Source organism: Panthera leo, chromosome B4 (genome assembly GCF_018350215.1).
Source record: "Panthera leo isolate Ple1 chromosome B4, P.leo_Ple1_pat1.1, whole genome shotgun sequence".
NCBI lineage: Eukaryota > Metazoa > Chordata > Mammalia > Carnivora > Felidae > Panthera > Panthera leo.
Window position 1 is genome coordinate 65,175,794 of NC_056685.1, and position 13,971 is coordinate 65,189,764.

Sequence of the window (13,971 nt, forward strand, 5' to 3'; positions counted from 1 at the left end):
ATTTGCTTTTATCTAAAACCTGAGTCAGTTTTGATCAACTGTGATCTCCCTGCAGTAACTAGAACACACGCACATTCGCCAAAACTGCATGAGAAAGTGGATGCTTGGCTCTGCGTTCCGTCTCTAGTTCCCTGACATAGTCGTAATGATAGTTTTTACTGAACTGTGAATGCATTCGTATCATGAGTTTTTACATGTAAAACAAAGTATCAGAAACAGGGCTAGCCTTACAAAGAAGATTAAAATTGTCATGAAAAATATTAAGAAACTAGTGTAAAAAGAATTGTCCGTTCAGATTTTGGTGAGAAGACTGTAGACTCCACAAACATTAATGTTCTTTCATATTCAATTTCCTCATTCCCCTGATTATTTAGAGAATCAGGTAAAATACACAAGTAAATAAAGTAAAATAAAATAAATTAAATTAAATTAAAAACCAAAAAGAAAATCAGTGTTACAAAATGAATCAACACTTGCTCCCTTTTCCTAGACTTATGTTGGACAAGTCCCTGAATAAGTCCCTGAAATTAGGTGTTCATTATATACCCAAATTGCAACTTCATAATGGGTCAGTGTTGTCATTAAAATGTTAATTTTAAATACTGAAATTCAAAACATTCCATCTTCAATTACAAGCAGAAGGAGGATCAGTTTGAATCCGTGTGTGGCTGTGTAGAATGAGGGTGTGTTGTGTTGAAAGTGGTAGGATTATGTTTTTGCAACAAGACGTATTATTTTCAATGATCACGCTTTATGAATAGGAGGGTAAACGTCCCTCATGCGTTGCATGAAAGATGAGCTGTGGTAAAGTTTCTTTTCATCTGTCTCACAGGATTAACAAATACTTGGCATGATGGGTTTATTCTAATCCCTAGGAAACAGTTTTTAAAAACTACCCTAAAAACAGATTTTATCTATAATCCCCATAGTAAAGTCTCCTGTTTGGCAGGTTTGTGTTGTTTTCATCACAAGCATTGGCTTTTTCTCCATAGGAGGCAAAGAAAAGCAGGAGCTCCTAAGAATGCATAAAAAGTCCTTTAAAATATGTTTTCAGATGAAAATAATTATTATAGGAGATATAAGGAAATACAGTCGCTAATTACTTATAGGCTGCAGCTATATCTACTAATAAAACATCTGTCAGCAAAAATGTTATTTTATTGAGTATCGCTTGTCTTCCCATTTGACAATTTTTATTTCCTAGTGAAACAAAGATTTCCAAAATTGAAGGATCATCTTCAGTCATTCTGTGTATAGCAAATGGTTCTTCTAAACTTCATAAGGTAGACAATTATTTTCAAACAAGTTCCTTCTGTTATTTTTTATCAGCTAATATTAGCTAGAAATAATTTCTTTTGTTAGGAAGATACAGGCATTTCTGAAAAGTTTTAGGGAATTGTGTTTGCCTTTAAAATGTTAATGTGTAAAATATTTACATCTTGATTAACAGTAATGCCATCAGATGAGAGATGCCATGATCAAAATTTCACAGCTTAAATTTTTTTTTAACATGTAGAAATAAGGGATTCTACTAAAATCAAAATTTTATAACTACTGATAAAATTTTCTCATTCTGATAATGTGTTTTTACATTCTAAATACAGATTTTTCTTGCCTTTTTTGTTCTTTTAACCTCCTATCTTGAGATAGCTTTGAAATATGCACTATCCATTGCATATATCTCAAAAATACGGTTGAGGTCATTCAATATGGATACCTTCAGATAGGGTCCAGAAATGAGACAATAAAAAGTTGACCTGATTTAAAAGAAAGTTCTGTCATGTAAAAACATTTGCATAGTTTTTACAACTCCTGGCCTGATCCTTGATCCTTATGAAGGCAAATACCTTTCATGAAAGGATTGTGGGTCTGGGCCTTTAGAATTATTTTTATTTCTATTAAATGTGGAAGTTATGTTATTTATGGTATATGTATAGAATTTTCTGAAAAATAAGTCATCCATTCTTTAGGAAAATACCCAGTTCTAGTGATTAGTTTCTGATTGGGTTTAAAAGTCACCATTACTATGTACAATCTAATTGACAATAAGCACAGACATTTTATTGTACCTTTGGTGTAGTATGTTCTATCAGAAATACAGGATCTGTGTAATACCTTTATGTCATAAAATATACAGGTCACAGTACTTGAGAACTTTACAAACACTTAAAAAATAGATGACTTCTCATTCTATTGACTTAGGAATACTAACGCTACATTTGAGATAAAGATTATTAGAATTTTGAAAATATCAGTTAAACAGTTCAACAGATGTTTGAACCACTGTAACATTAAGACAGTATAAAATGGTAGCCCAAATGGCTCAACCTCCATTTTCCAGCTACTAAATATTACTCCTTAAGTTTAATTCAAAATTGTTCTTTAAATTACAGCTTTACGTGTATGCTTCAAAGAATGAGCTTGAGAGACAAAGTTTTGAGTTTAGCTGAGCCAAACCTCACTAAGGACCTAATTTTCTGAGATTGAAAGAATATATGATCAGATAAGTAACATTAATTTGATTGTTTAAGGATTTAATGCTGTTTAAGCTCAAAATTTCCATTAAAGTCTATATGGAACCATCTGTGGGACTAGAGATAAACATTGTAACAAAATCAAAACCATACATAAGTGACATGTGCTACTTTATACAATAGCAGCATAAACTATATTTAATTTTAGATAAGTATGGATTCTTTTAAAAGAATGTATTTCTTATGCAAAGAATTGCAACTTATTAAAACACCTTTGTGCTAATAGGTATATGAAATGAAGAATAAAATGCCTTATTAAAGTAAGGACTGTTTGTATTCAAGTAAAACATATTAAGATGTCCAAAGTCAAAGAAGGGACAAAAAAAAAAGCAAATGAAAAATTGTACATCAAGTTTGTTCATTATCAGGATATATTTTAAATGAGGAAATCAAACCTTCCACTCTTTTTCTGATCTGATGAGCACATGGTCCTGGGTCCTTATTAAAATGGTCTTTATTCTGGAGGCATTATGGTGTGGAAGGTGGTTTGGGAGATGGACAGGATCCTTGACTATCAAAACTGGTTGCCCGGCCAGGTAACTGAAAGACAATAATTTCATAATGCATGATCTAGTGCAAAAAAATAACAGAGTGGGTAGTTGTTGCTGTCTCTTAAAAAAATGTATATTTATTTTTTGAGTGAGAGAAAGCATGAGCAGGGAGGGGCCAGAGAGAGAGGGAGACAGAGAATCCCAAACAGGCTCTGCACTGTCAGCACAGAACCTGATGCAAGGCTCAAACCCACGAACTGTGAGATCATGACCTGAGCTGAAACCAAGAATCAGATGCTCAACCAACTGAGCCACCAGGGTGCCCCTGTTGTTACCTTTAATAGTGAATATTCACCCATGATATGCAGTCTCTGAGGAGAAGATATACATAAATACCCCCACCCTCCAGAACTCACCTTCTCAGGCAGCACGATGGGGCACAGACATCTCACGGAGATGTAGACACAGCATGGTACAAAATGGCATGCAGACCAACACTGTACACACAATTATTCATGACTAGAGATTCATTTCACATTCTATGAATGTTCTCACTGCAAAATAATTAATGGTTTGTGATAGTGGAGGACACTTGCTAGGTAAGCGCAAGAAGGCTCAAGGCACAAGAGACCGCATTGCACTTGTTCTAAGGCAGGAGGTGATTTTTATCAGGGTCATTAACGAAACAACAGGGACTGACTTTGGCAAATGGGAGCCATGGGGGTTGAAGAATAATTTCTCATGGTTCTTAAATATTACATGTATTTAAAAAGTTCAATTACAACAGGATAAACTTTTGATTATTTAGGTAGAAGTAGCCAGATTTTCTAAATGATGCTTTAGTCTCTGTCCCGCCAACTTACCCTGTTTTCGAGTAATTGTTCCTTTATTATTTTAATCCCTCCTCTGGCAACAAAAGACATAGTTATACACTCACCACTTTCCCAAAATGCAAAATCCAGCCAGTTCTTAGGTCTCTAGTCCATATGTTCTGTTTGACCAATGAATGTAGGTGCAGGAGTTGGAAAAAAGGAGCTACTTGCTGGAGAAAGTATATTTACATAGTCTTTAGTCCCATTTGTCCTCTGATACTCAGCTGCTAGAAAAATATCAGGGATCTTCTTCTGATGCCCAGATTGTAGCTTGTTCTTCCTGTATGTCCTACAATGACTGAAAAGTGTTCACATGTCCTGAGACACAAACAGATGCCTATTCCATAGCTCCCCTTCACCAGATAAATGTAGAGCTGCTTATTAAACACTTACAAGTAATTATAATATACCTTGGGTCACACAAACCCTATCCTGTTATTAGTGAAAAGTTTTTGCTCATACTATCTCTTTTCTCCTTACATAATTCTTGTGAAGTCTGGAGGGGCATGCATTTCTATTTTCATTAAATATGCAGGAATGCGGCTGTAGATAGAATAAGTGATTTGCTCAGGATTAGACAGCCAGAGAAGCAAGGATTAGAACCCACATCACTTTCCAGTGTGGTTCTCTGCCCAGCAAACTTTACTTTCATGTCTAGATTCTTAGAATTAATATTCACTTTTCAAATTTTAAGTAAAAACAAGATGAGAAGCAGGAAAATGGATAGTGATCAAATAATAAAAAGTATAGTATACTTTAGACAGTACACACTGTTGACATGAAACACAACTTTCCCAAGACTTGCTGAATTAGAATGCACATGTCTGTACTTTGAGGGAAAGTGCTGCATGAATGTGCATTTTTGTTTGTATATGTGTATCTTTTATGATTTATATGAAATGAAATGAGGTAAAGATTAAGAGCATTAATATATATAAGCAGATATCTATGATAACAGTTCACTTCTGTTGCCTGAACATGCACTGTTCATATAGGGTTCATCAGATTTTCCCTATAATGTCCTGAGTAACAGCCAAGGTCACAGTTTTGTGACTAAGATGAAAGGAACCTGGACCCTCTGACATTTAGTTAATTACACTGTGCTGCCTTTCTCATTCAACCCAGGGCTTAGTGCCAGATAAGAAGCAGAATCTTACTGGTGAACATAGGGCAGAGTATTTTTCATTTACTATGTGGCTGTCATAACTATTTTTATCAAATTGCATAAATTCCATCATCTACCACACAACGTTTTGTCAACCTGCATTATCTCTCAGGTCACATAAAAGACTTACTTTGTGACTCTTCAAGAGGCTCCAGCAATCACCTTTGAGAAAGAAAGTCATTTCATCTAGCAACATTCAGTGTATCAAGTACTGACAAGTAACTTAAAGCCTAAAAATCCTGATAGAAACTGGTATTGATACTTCTGGTTAATATAACTATTAATGTTAGTTGTAATCAGAGCTAACATTATGTCAGACTGCTAAGCACTTACTATTTGGCATTTTATTTAGTTTTACTCTTTGAGTTTACTACTGTTACAGAGTAACAGCAGAAATGTAGAGAGGTTACAGTAACATGTCCAAAGTTCTCTAATAGACAGTCAAAAAGCAGAGCCAGGCTTTGAACTCAGGCATGCTGATGTCTCAACATTCTAAATACTTGTGAGCACTTTCACTTCCTGACCAGAGTATTGGGAGATATACCTGTCCCTTTACACAGATGTATTAGAAGATAGTACTTCTATTTAAGGATTCTTGGGATGTTTAGGTGAGGTAGCTGTTGTCACAAAAGAGAAGCAGCAAAATTCGGTTTCCAGTTAGCAATAAATTTACTTGCTTGCTCTATTACTCATTGATAGAAGTTTCCAGGCTATGTAAAGATAATGACAGTCTTGCAATTTTCATGAGCTTACTGTCCAAAGGAATATCAAACGCAGAAAGTTTAGTGGTTTCTAAAATACAACAAGGCACACAAAACTCTGAATACTGGATGATAGAATATGTGGGACAGAAGTAAGAGCAGTCTCTGTTTAAAAAAATAGATGAATATATAAAATTTCAGACAAATGTTGGCAGATAAATAATATTTAAGCAAAAGAGATTAAAAGAGAGAGAGAGAGAGAGAGAGAGAAGATGTCGGGGAATCACAGCATACCTCCAGCAAGGGGTGCCAATGTGTTATTGGTTTTCGGTGATAGGCCAGCATTTCATTCCAGTGGTCTCGCCCAAGACCCTCAGCGTCCAGTCCTGTTCTACACACTCCTATGACCTCATTGTGTCCTACCCTACAATTCGGAGGATATCACACTTTCATTCCAACATTCAAAGATAAATGGAGTTTCATACATCTTAGCAGAATTTCAAGCATATGATTTAAACACTGGATTTTGTAACGGGCTCTAAATGATTCTGCAGATTAAACTACTTTAGGTCAAATTAAAAATCTTAAGTACACAAAATTTACTACACAAGATCAGCATTCAAATATGAATTTGTAAAAGGAGCACACATAAACCATTTTAGTTCTCTGTAACTTGAGCACATGTCACAATAAACTAGAATGAGAAACACTGCTCCTTACCTGTACTGTTGAATTTGGAAGCAGTACTATCAACTTTAAGTGACATAAATCAGCTCTCATTTTTTCTCCACAAGGCTTAATGTTTTATAATGATGCTTAGATTTCTTATCAAAAGGTCAGTACCCACTTTCTTGTATAAATGACCATATTTAATTGACTCTAAGTGATATGTCAGCGTATGTTACTGCTTATACTACAATTAAACAGGGCAGGGCTACTACAGCATTTGATTTATTATTGCATGGCACCAGAGCACACTGCACAACATTCCTATTTTCTATTCCTGTCCTGTTTTCACAGCAACAAATCAAAATAACAATGATAGTTAATATGTCTGAGAGCTTATTATGTGCCAGACACTGTTGTAAGTAATTTAAATGTACTAACTCACTTAATTCTCACACCATGACCATGAGTATCATTATCGTCATCTCATTTTACAGATAAAGAAAGTAAACACCCAGAGAAGTTAAGGGACCCACCCCTACTCACTTAGTAAGAGGCAGAGGCAGGGTATGAATCAAGACAGTTGACTCAAGTGTGCATGTGCTAAGTTGCGCAAGAATGAAATGTTATTTATTTATTATTTATTTATTTATTTATTTACGCGCTCACTTATTTGAGGGGGTGGGCAGAGAGGATGGGACAGAGAGGATCCCAAGCAGGTTCTGCACTGTCAGCACAGACCCCGATGCAGGGCTCAAACCCACTAACTGTGAGATCATGACCTGAGCCCAAATCAAGAGTGAGATGCTGAACCGACTGAGCCACCCAGGTGCTCCTAGAATGGAATGTAATTTAAGGGCATTTCTATAGGGTTATTTTGACAGACATCTCTAAGGAGACTTTTGAGATAATTTTAAGATCTTTTCGTTACTTTCTTCCTGTCATTGATGTAGATATGAATGCTTAGTATCGTGGTTCTTTCATATAAAGTTTCGCAAACAAGCGTATTTTTAGGAATAATTTTTCAAATCTTTCTGTTTTCTATACTGTTAGCATCCATTTCCCTAAAACTGTCTGCATGACAAACACTCACTTGTATCTACCTGCAGTCACTGCTGTGCTAAATCAATAGGAGTAATTTTTTGGTAAAACAGAACAAGGGCTTCTAATGAAAACACTGCAACATTTTTAGAGTTTGAAATTTTAACCAATTCAAGATTTCTCTCTCTATAAATAGTAAATTTTTTCCCCATAAGCTGTGATATAAACTAATTGCAGATAGATGGTATAAAACATTTTATTTTTTTAGTGCTTCATTTCCTCTGAGCCAGAGGATAGCATATCAATTTCTCTAGGTTACAGGGTTCTGGTTACTACTATTTTCATCATACCATAAAATGGAGCACTCTTTTTGAATATATTAGAACAAAATAAATGTAGTAAGACACTGTCTGTGTGCTGATAATTTTGTAGGTTAAACATACAGTATTCTTTTCTAAAAGGGGTGTGTGTGTGTGTGTGTGTGTGTGTGTGTGTGTGTATGTGTGTGTGAAGCTGTGAAGCATGGGTGGGATGGGGTACATAGAGCTAGGTAACATTTCAGACCAGGCAAGAATGGGAGAATAAAGTAGGAGCTAAAGCAGGAAGAAACTTCAGATGTGCACTTGGGAGTTTGCCATTGATTTTGTGAAAGAAGTGACTCAAAGTGTGTGAGCTGGAAGAATTATCCACAAAGCATGTTTTAAGAGTGACATGAAGGTATCAAGGCTGTCTTCCTATGGCCGTTATTCACCTTCCACTCTTAATACTCACTGTTAATGGTCCTGTAATATGCTAATGTCTTTCAAATGGGAAAAGTGAATCCCAAAGAGATTACATAATTTGCCCTTTCACACAGCCAGTTAATGATAGAGGCTGGTTAAGAATTACTAAATTCAGGGGCGCCTGGGTGGCTTGGTCAGTTGGGCGTCCGACTTTGGCTCAGGTCATGATCTCACGGTCCGTGGGTTCGAGCCCCGCATCAGGCTCTGTGCTGACAGCTTAGAGCCTGGAGCATGTTTCAGATTCTGTGTCTCCCTCTCTCTCTGCCCCTCCCCTGTTTATGCTCTGTCTCTCTCTGTCTCAAAAATAAATAAACGTTAAAAAAAAAATTAAAAAAAAAAAAGAATTACTAAATTCATATTCCAGCCCCGTTGGGAAAACAAACTTGATTGGTTGTAATTTCTGTTGTTACTGTAAAAGGACATCACAATAGTGTTTTGTGTAATGGGTTCCATACTACTTCTGCACCACCCTTACACCAGCCCCAGGTGTCCTGTCTTTCAACTTAAGAATGACTTCTTTTGGAAAAGAAAAAAGAAATATTATAACATGGGAAAAATAAATTTTGAATGAATAAATTTTCCCTCTTCCAGTTTAAATTAAAACCGTTGTTGTAGCAGTAAATAACCAGAAAAACTATTTGCTCTACATATGACCACACAGGGCTGTTCTTCAGTGAGAGAAATACACATACCTATCATAATCCATGACTGCAATGGAGAGGCTGACCTGGTCCACATTCTCTGGAGGGATATCGAAAATAATAGCCTCATTGTACACAGGGTTTAGAGTGTTTTTCTTCGTCGTTGTTTTCCTCTTTTTTAATCTCCGACCTTCACACATCAGAGACACTTTGACATAAGGATCTAGGAGTAGTGAGGTAATTTCATTAAAATGAAAGTAATAGTACAAGACATAAATCAAACTGTAGGTAACTGTAACTAAATAAGGAAAGTAGTATAGTAAGCCTTGTAGTATTATGTTTTAAATTCGAATGACTTATTTTGGGCAATAGACTAAGACTTCTTACTTTAAAATTTTTTTTAATGTTTTATTTATTTTTGAGACAGAGAGAGACAGAGCATAAGCAATGGAGGGGCAGAGAGAGAGGGAGACACAGAATCCGGAGCAGGCTCCAGGCTCTGAGCTGTTAGCACAGAGCCCAATGCGGGGCTCGAACCCACGAACTGTGAGATCATGACCTGAGCGGAAGTCGGACACTCAACCGACTGAGCCACCCAGGCGCCCCATGACTTCTTACTTTAAATGTAAGAATTTATCCTGAAAGAATCAGAAAAGAATTAATTTCATTTTTAATACAACAGAGAAAACCTACTAGTTTATCAAGAGCCAGTCCAGAACTATAATGTGTCTTTTAGTCACAGCTATTTGAGGACATATTTTGTTAAAAGTGATTTCTAGGGAATATAATCCTAACAAGTAAGAATAATTGCATTAAAGTTAATTTCCTTCAAATGATTTAGGATAAGAGTAAAATTTGTGAAGAGCAATATTGTATCATATATGTGTATATATATATATGTATATATATGATACCATAAGTAGAAATTAGAAAGCAAAAACTACATTAGTTAGAATTTCCTCAATTGTTGGAAAGGTACTAAAATTAGAAGTTTAATTTTACAGTCAGCATGTTGGTGCTTGATTAAGGAGCTCAGATTGAAGAAGAGATCACTACAAATACATTAAATACATTGTATTTATATTTATTTACATTGTATTTGGTATTATACAATAGTATACAATAAAAAAAAGGCAATATTTGGTTTAAAGATGTTCTTAAGGAAACCTATTGATATGACATTGCCTATGTGATGCCGACTTGGAAGAGAAAAATTTAGTTGGAGTATATTTTTATAGGCCAAAGGGGTCAAATAAATGTTAACAAGTTCTGCCCCCACTGACTCATCTCCAGTCTTACTTCTGCCACCTTAAGTAGAAAAACTGGTCCAGTATTATAGAAAATTATGCAGAATCATATGAAAGTTTCTGTAAAAGCCTTACTTTTGTACCTTTTTATGAGAAGCAGGTGTGGTTTTGGGAGGGGGTGTTGGCCTTGGGGTGAGAATGCTATCTGGTGAAAATCCGTGACTGCTCTACATTCATTCTTGTTTTTTCTCCTTTCCATCTATGGAGTAACACGTCTCATTTCCTTAGAATAAGCCAAAATCATGGCAGTATAAATTTATTTGAGCAAATGAACACCTTTTAAGCGCTAGAAAAATGTACGTGTATATTTCATAAGCATTTCCATCAAGGGGCAAAATATATGTTCTGACTAGAAATAGACTATGCAAAGGAAAACAAAGTAAAATGGTAATGTTCAGTGACTGCTTCCCATTTATTTTTCAGTTTTTTAATAGGAAGTATGTTCTAAGGAAGAAACTCACTTCTCTGATACTCTTTGGTCTATGAGCCCCCAGGCCTAGGCCTCTCATTAACAATGGGAACAAGGCATGATTTATCCTCCACCACCCCCATCATGTCTCTGACCACATTTCTCTACTAGTGACAAGGATAATTTACTGGCTCCTTAGTTGATTCACAAGCCTCCTGTGAGAATTAATGAGGTGGTGTTCTCCGAGCATGCACTCCTCTGATGAAAAGCTTCATATAAACAAAAAGTACTCTTGTAGTTAATTATAACTTTGATGCTGTCTGCTTGTCTCAAAATTTGATCTCTTTTGATACATGGTGGAAAGAGTAGAATAAACAATAATTTGCAGAGTTCTTCAACATTTACTGTCCCAAGACTTTTTCACCAAAACAAATGTGAAATTTACTTACTTTATTTCTACCTTTATATATCAATTATGTGTTGCAAATTAAAAAAGATGAAAACATAATTCACAAAATAGTTTAAAAGTGAAGATGATAGAGAAAAATTTACAATTGGAAGTCTCCCTCCCATCTGTTCCCATACCTCTCTCTCCACCGTTTAGTTTTTGTGTATCACTTTGGTATTTCTTTTGCAAATATTAACAACATAAATATATATTGTAGTGTTCCCCATTCTTACACAGAAAGGAACATGATTTTTGTATTTATTTTTGCACCTCACTTTTTATTTTTATTATTATTATTATTATTCACTTAGTATATCCTGGAGCTCTATCCCTTAAGCTTGTTGCAAATTTAGTTTATTTTTTTTGTTCTGTAGAACCATAAAGTTATAGATTCGTTTCCTTAGGTCATCCTTTCCTGTATCTCCACTACCATTTTTTCTTTGTTTAATTCAACACATGCTTACTGACCTCCCTCTTCTATCCTTACCATTTTTCCCTTCATAGACCTGTGCCAGAGTTCACATATTTAGTTAACATATAACCCTCCAGACTGTTGTGATTTAAACAAAGGGATAGGGGCGCTTGGGTGGCTCAGTCGGTTGAGCATCTGGCTTTGGCTCAGGTCATGATCTCACGGTTTGTGAGTTCGAGCCCTGCGTTGGGCTCTGAGCTGACAGCTCAGAGCCTGGAGCCTGTTTCAGATTCTGTGTCTCTGTCTCTCTCTGCTCCTCCCCTGCTCGTGCTCTGTCTCTCTCTTTCAAAAATAAAAAAAACTTAAAAAATATATATATAAATAAACAAAGGGATAAAAGAGAATGGTGTGGCTTTACCTCTTTATCAAAATTAGCATAAGAGAAATTTCCTCCAAGAACATCCTTAAGAAACTTCAAGAAGCATTTCGTTACTTTATTTCTTTCAGTCCCTACTGTTGCCCCAATTCTTATTTAGAAAGGTGGTAAGAATAAATGCACATGATGGTCTTGGAAACTTGTTATTTCTCTATAGATCAGGTGAGGGAGATAAATTAAGTCTAAATGTGTTTTCATACTTGTAGGGTAATGCAAGCTTGAAGTCCAAGAATCTTCTTTTATAAGCCAACTGACTGGTTAGAAGTAGGGCAGTGATTGGTAAATTATGAATTTTTTTTTAAAATTTTTTTTAACATTTATTCATTTTTGAAAGGCAGAGAGAGACAGAGCGTCTCTGGGGGAGGGGCAGCGAGAGGGAGACACAGAAACAGAAGCAGGCTCCAGGCTCCGCGAGCCATCAGCACAGAGCCATCAGCACAGAGCCCGACGCGGGGCTCGAACTCACGGACCGCGAGATCATGACCTGAGCCGAAGTCGGCCACTTAACCGACTGAGCCACCCAGGTGCCCCGGTAAATTATGAATTTTTGAGAAAGAACTAGATCAGCAGAGAAAGAAAAAATAAAAATCCAAGTTCATAGTCAATCTATTTGATAACATCTTTTAAAAATTGTGAAATGATAATATAAATAAAACAGGTGATTTGGAGTACTTTGTCCAAATGAACTATAGACAAATGAACTCAATAATTCAACAGCCATATAGTTCTGTATATATGAAATATTTTATTTGGAATTTGAGAATGTACCCTTGACCTAGTGGCCAATTGTGTACATACCTGATGACCCAGTGATATCCATAGCCTTCAGATTTCTGCACTTGATGACTGTCAATGTCATACGTCCAGCAGTTGGCAAATAACAAAGGGAGAACATGATTTCACCCAGATCTATACTTTCCTAGAAAGGCAATTGGTAATGTTAGTAATTTCAAGCACCAGATAGTGAAAACCAAATATAATTGAAGATGTTGAGTAAAAAATCACTTTCATAGAATATCTGAGTGTCATTCTAAATTGTTTTATTAAGGATACATATGACATTGCCAAAAGCTGTTCTAAACAGAGTAAAAAAAGGGAGTATAGTCCAGTCGCTCCTTTGACATCTCCACTTGTGTTTTAAACAGGAATCTCAAACTTATTATAGTCAAAACCAGACTGCTGATTCCATTCATTGCCATTCACTTTCTGAAACCAATTCCTCTGTCAGTCTTCCCCAAATCAGCACATGATGTCATAATTCAACCAGAGGCTGGAGCCAAAAGCCCAGCAGTCACTTTTCTTCCTTCTTTCCCTTGCCCTTACACATCCAATCCATGTCTTGTCAACAAAGTCTACAAAGTATATCCAAATTAGTGACTTTCTTTTTAGCTCTAGGAGTATCAGGCAAGTATCAGGATTACTTTATCAGTCTCTAAAATTGATCAATCTCAGAAGGAGCCAAAATGATCACTTATGAAATGCAAATCAAATTATTTTACTCTTCTGATTAAAACCATCTAAGGGTTCACAACTATACTGGAAACTTCAAACTCCTGGTATATAAGTGGGGTAACTATAAATCTTGGTATATCTGGGAAATTCTGTGTTTGTACCTACTTTCCTGGTGTAATTATTAAGAATATCCCCTTCGGGGGCGCCTGGGTGGCTCAGTCGGTTAAGCGTCCGACTTCAGCTCAGGTCGTGATCTCAGTCTGTGAGTTCAAGCCCAGCGTTGGGCTCTGTGCTGACAGCTCAGAGCCTGGAGCCTGCTTAAGATTCTGTGTCTCACTGTCCCTCTGCCCCTCCCGTGCTCATGCTCTGTCTCTCTCTGTCTCAAAAATAAATAAAAACATTAAAAATTAAAAAAAAAGAACATCCCCTTTAATTTTTTTCCCCTTTTTTAATTTCAGAGAGAGCGCACATGCGCACATGAACTGGGGGAGGGGCAGAGAGAGGGAGAGACAGAATCACAAGCAGGCTCTGCGCCACCAGAGCAGAGCCTGACACGGGGCTTGAACTCCCAAACTGTGAGATCATGACCTGAGCTGAGATCGAGTCCACTTACC

The 13,971-nt window shown here is 36.3% G+C and overlaps 1 protein-coding gene across 7 annotated transcripts in view; it reads right to left on the reverse strand.

Annotated features, from left to right (window-relative positions):
• Window positions 1-927: 927 nt before the first annotated feature.
• SYT10 (synaptotagmin 10) overlaps window positions 928-13,971 on the reverse strand; it is a 66,380-nt gene continuing 53,336 nt past the window's right edge. For 4 of the 7 annotated variants that reach the window (XM_042946242.1, XM_042946243.1, XM_042946246.1 and 1 more), the window contains 4 exons: window positions 12,704-12,824; window positions 8,945-9,116; window positions 6,058-6,187; window positions 2,226-3,074 (listed from right to left, as the gene is read on the reverse strand). In XM_042946242.1, coding sequence (XP_042802176.1) covers window positions 3,003-3,074; window positions 6,058-6,187; window positions 8,945-9,116; window positions 12,704-12,824 — 495 coding nt within the window. In that variant the 3' untranslated portion in view covers window positions 2,226-3,002. Of the gene's footprint in view, window positions 1,016-2,225; window positions 3,075-3,441; window positions 3,580-3,976; window positions 4,196-6,057; window positions 6,188-8,944; window positions 9,117-12,703; window positions 12,825-13,971 lie in introns of those variants that run through there. The other 3 variants (XR_006204780.1, XR_006204781.1, XM_042946244.1) reach the window with 3 other exon arrangements.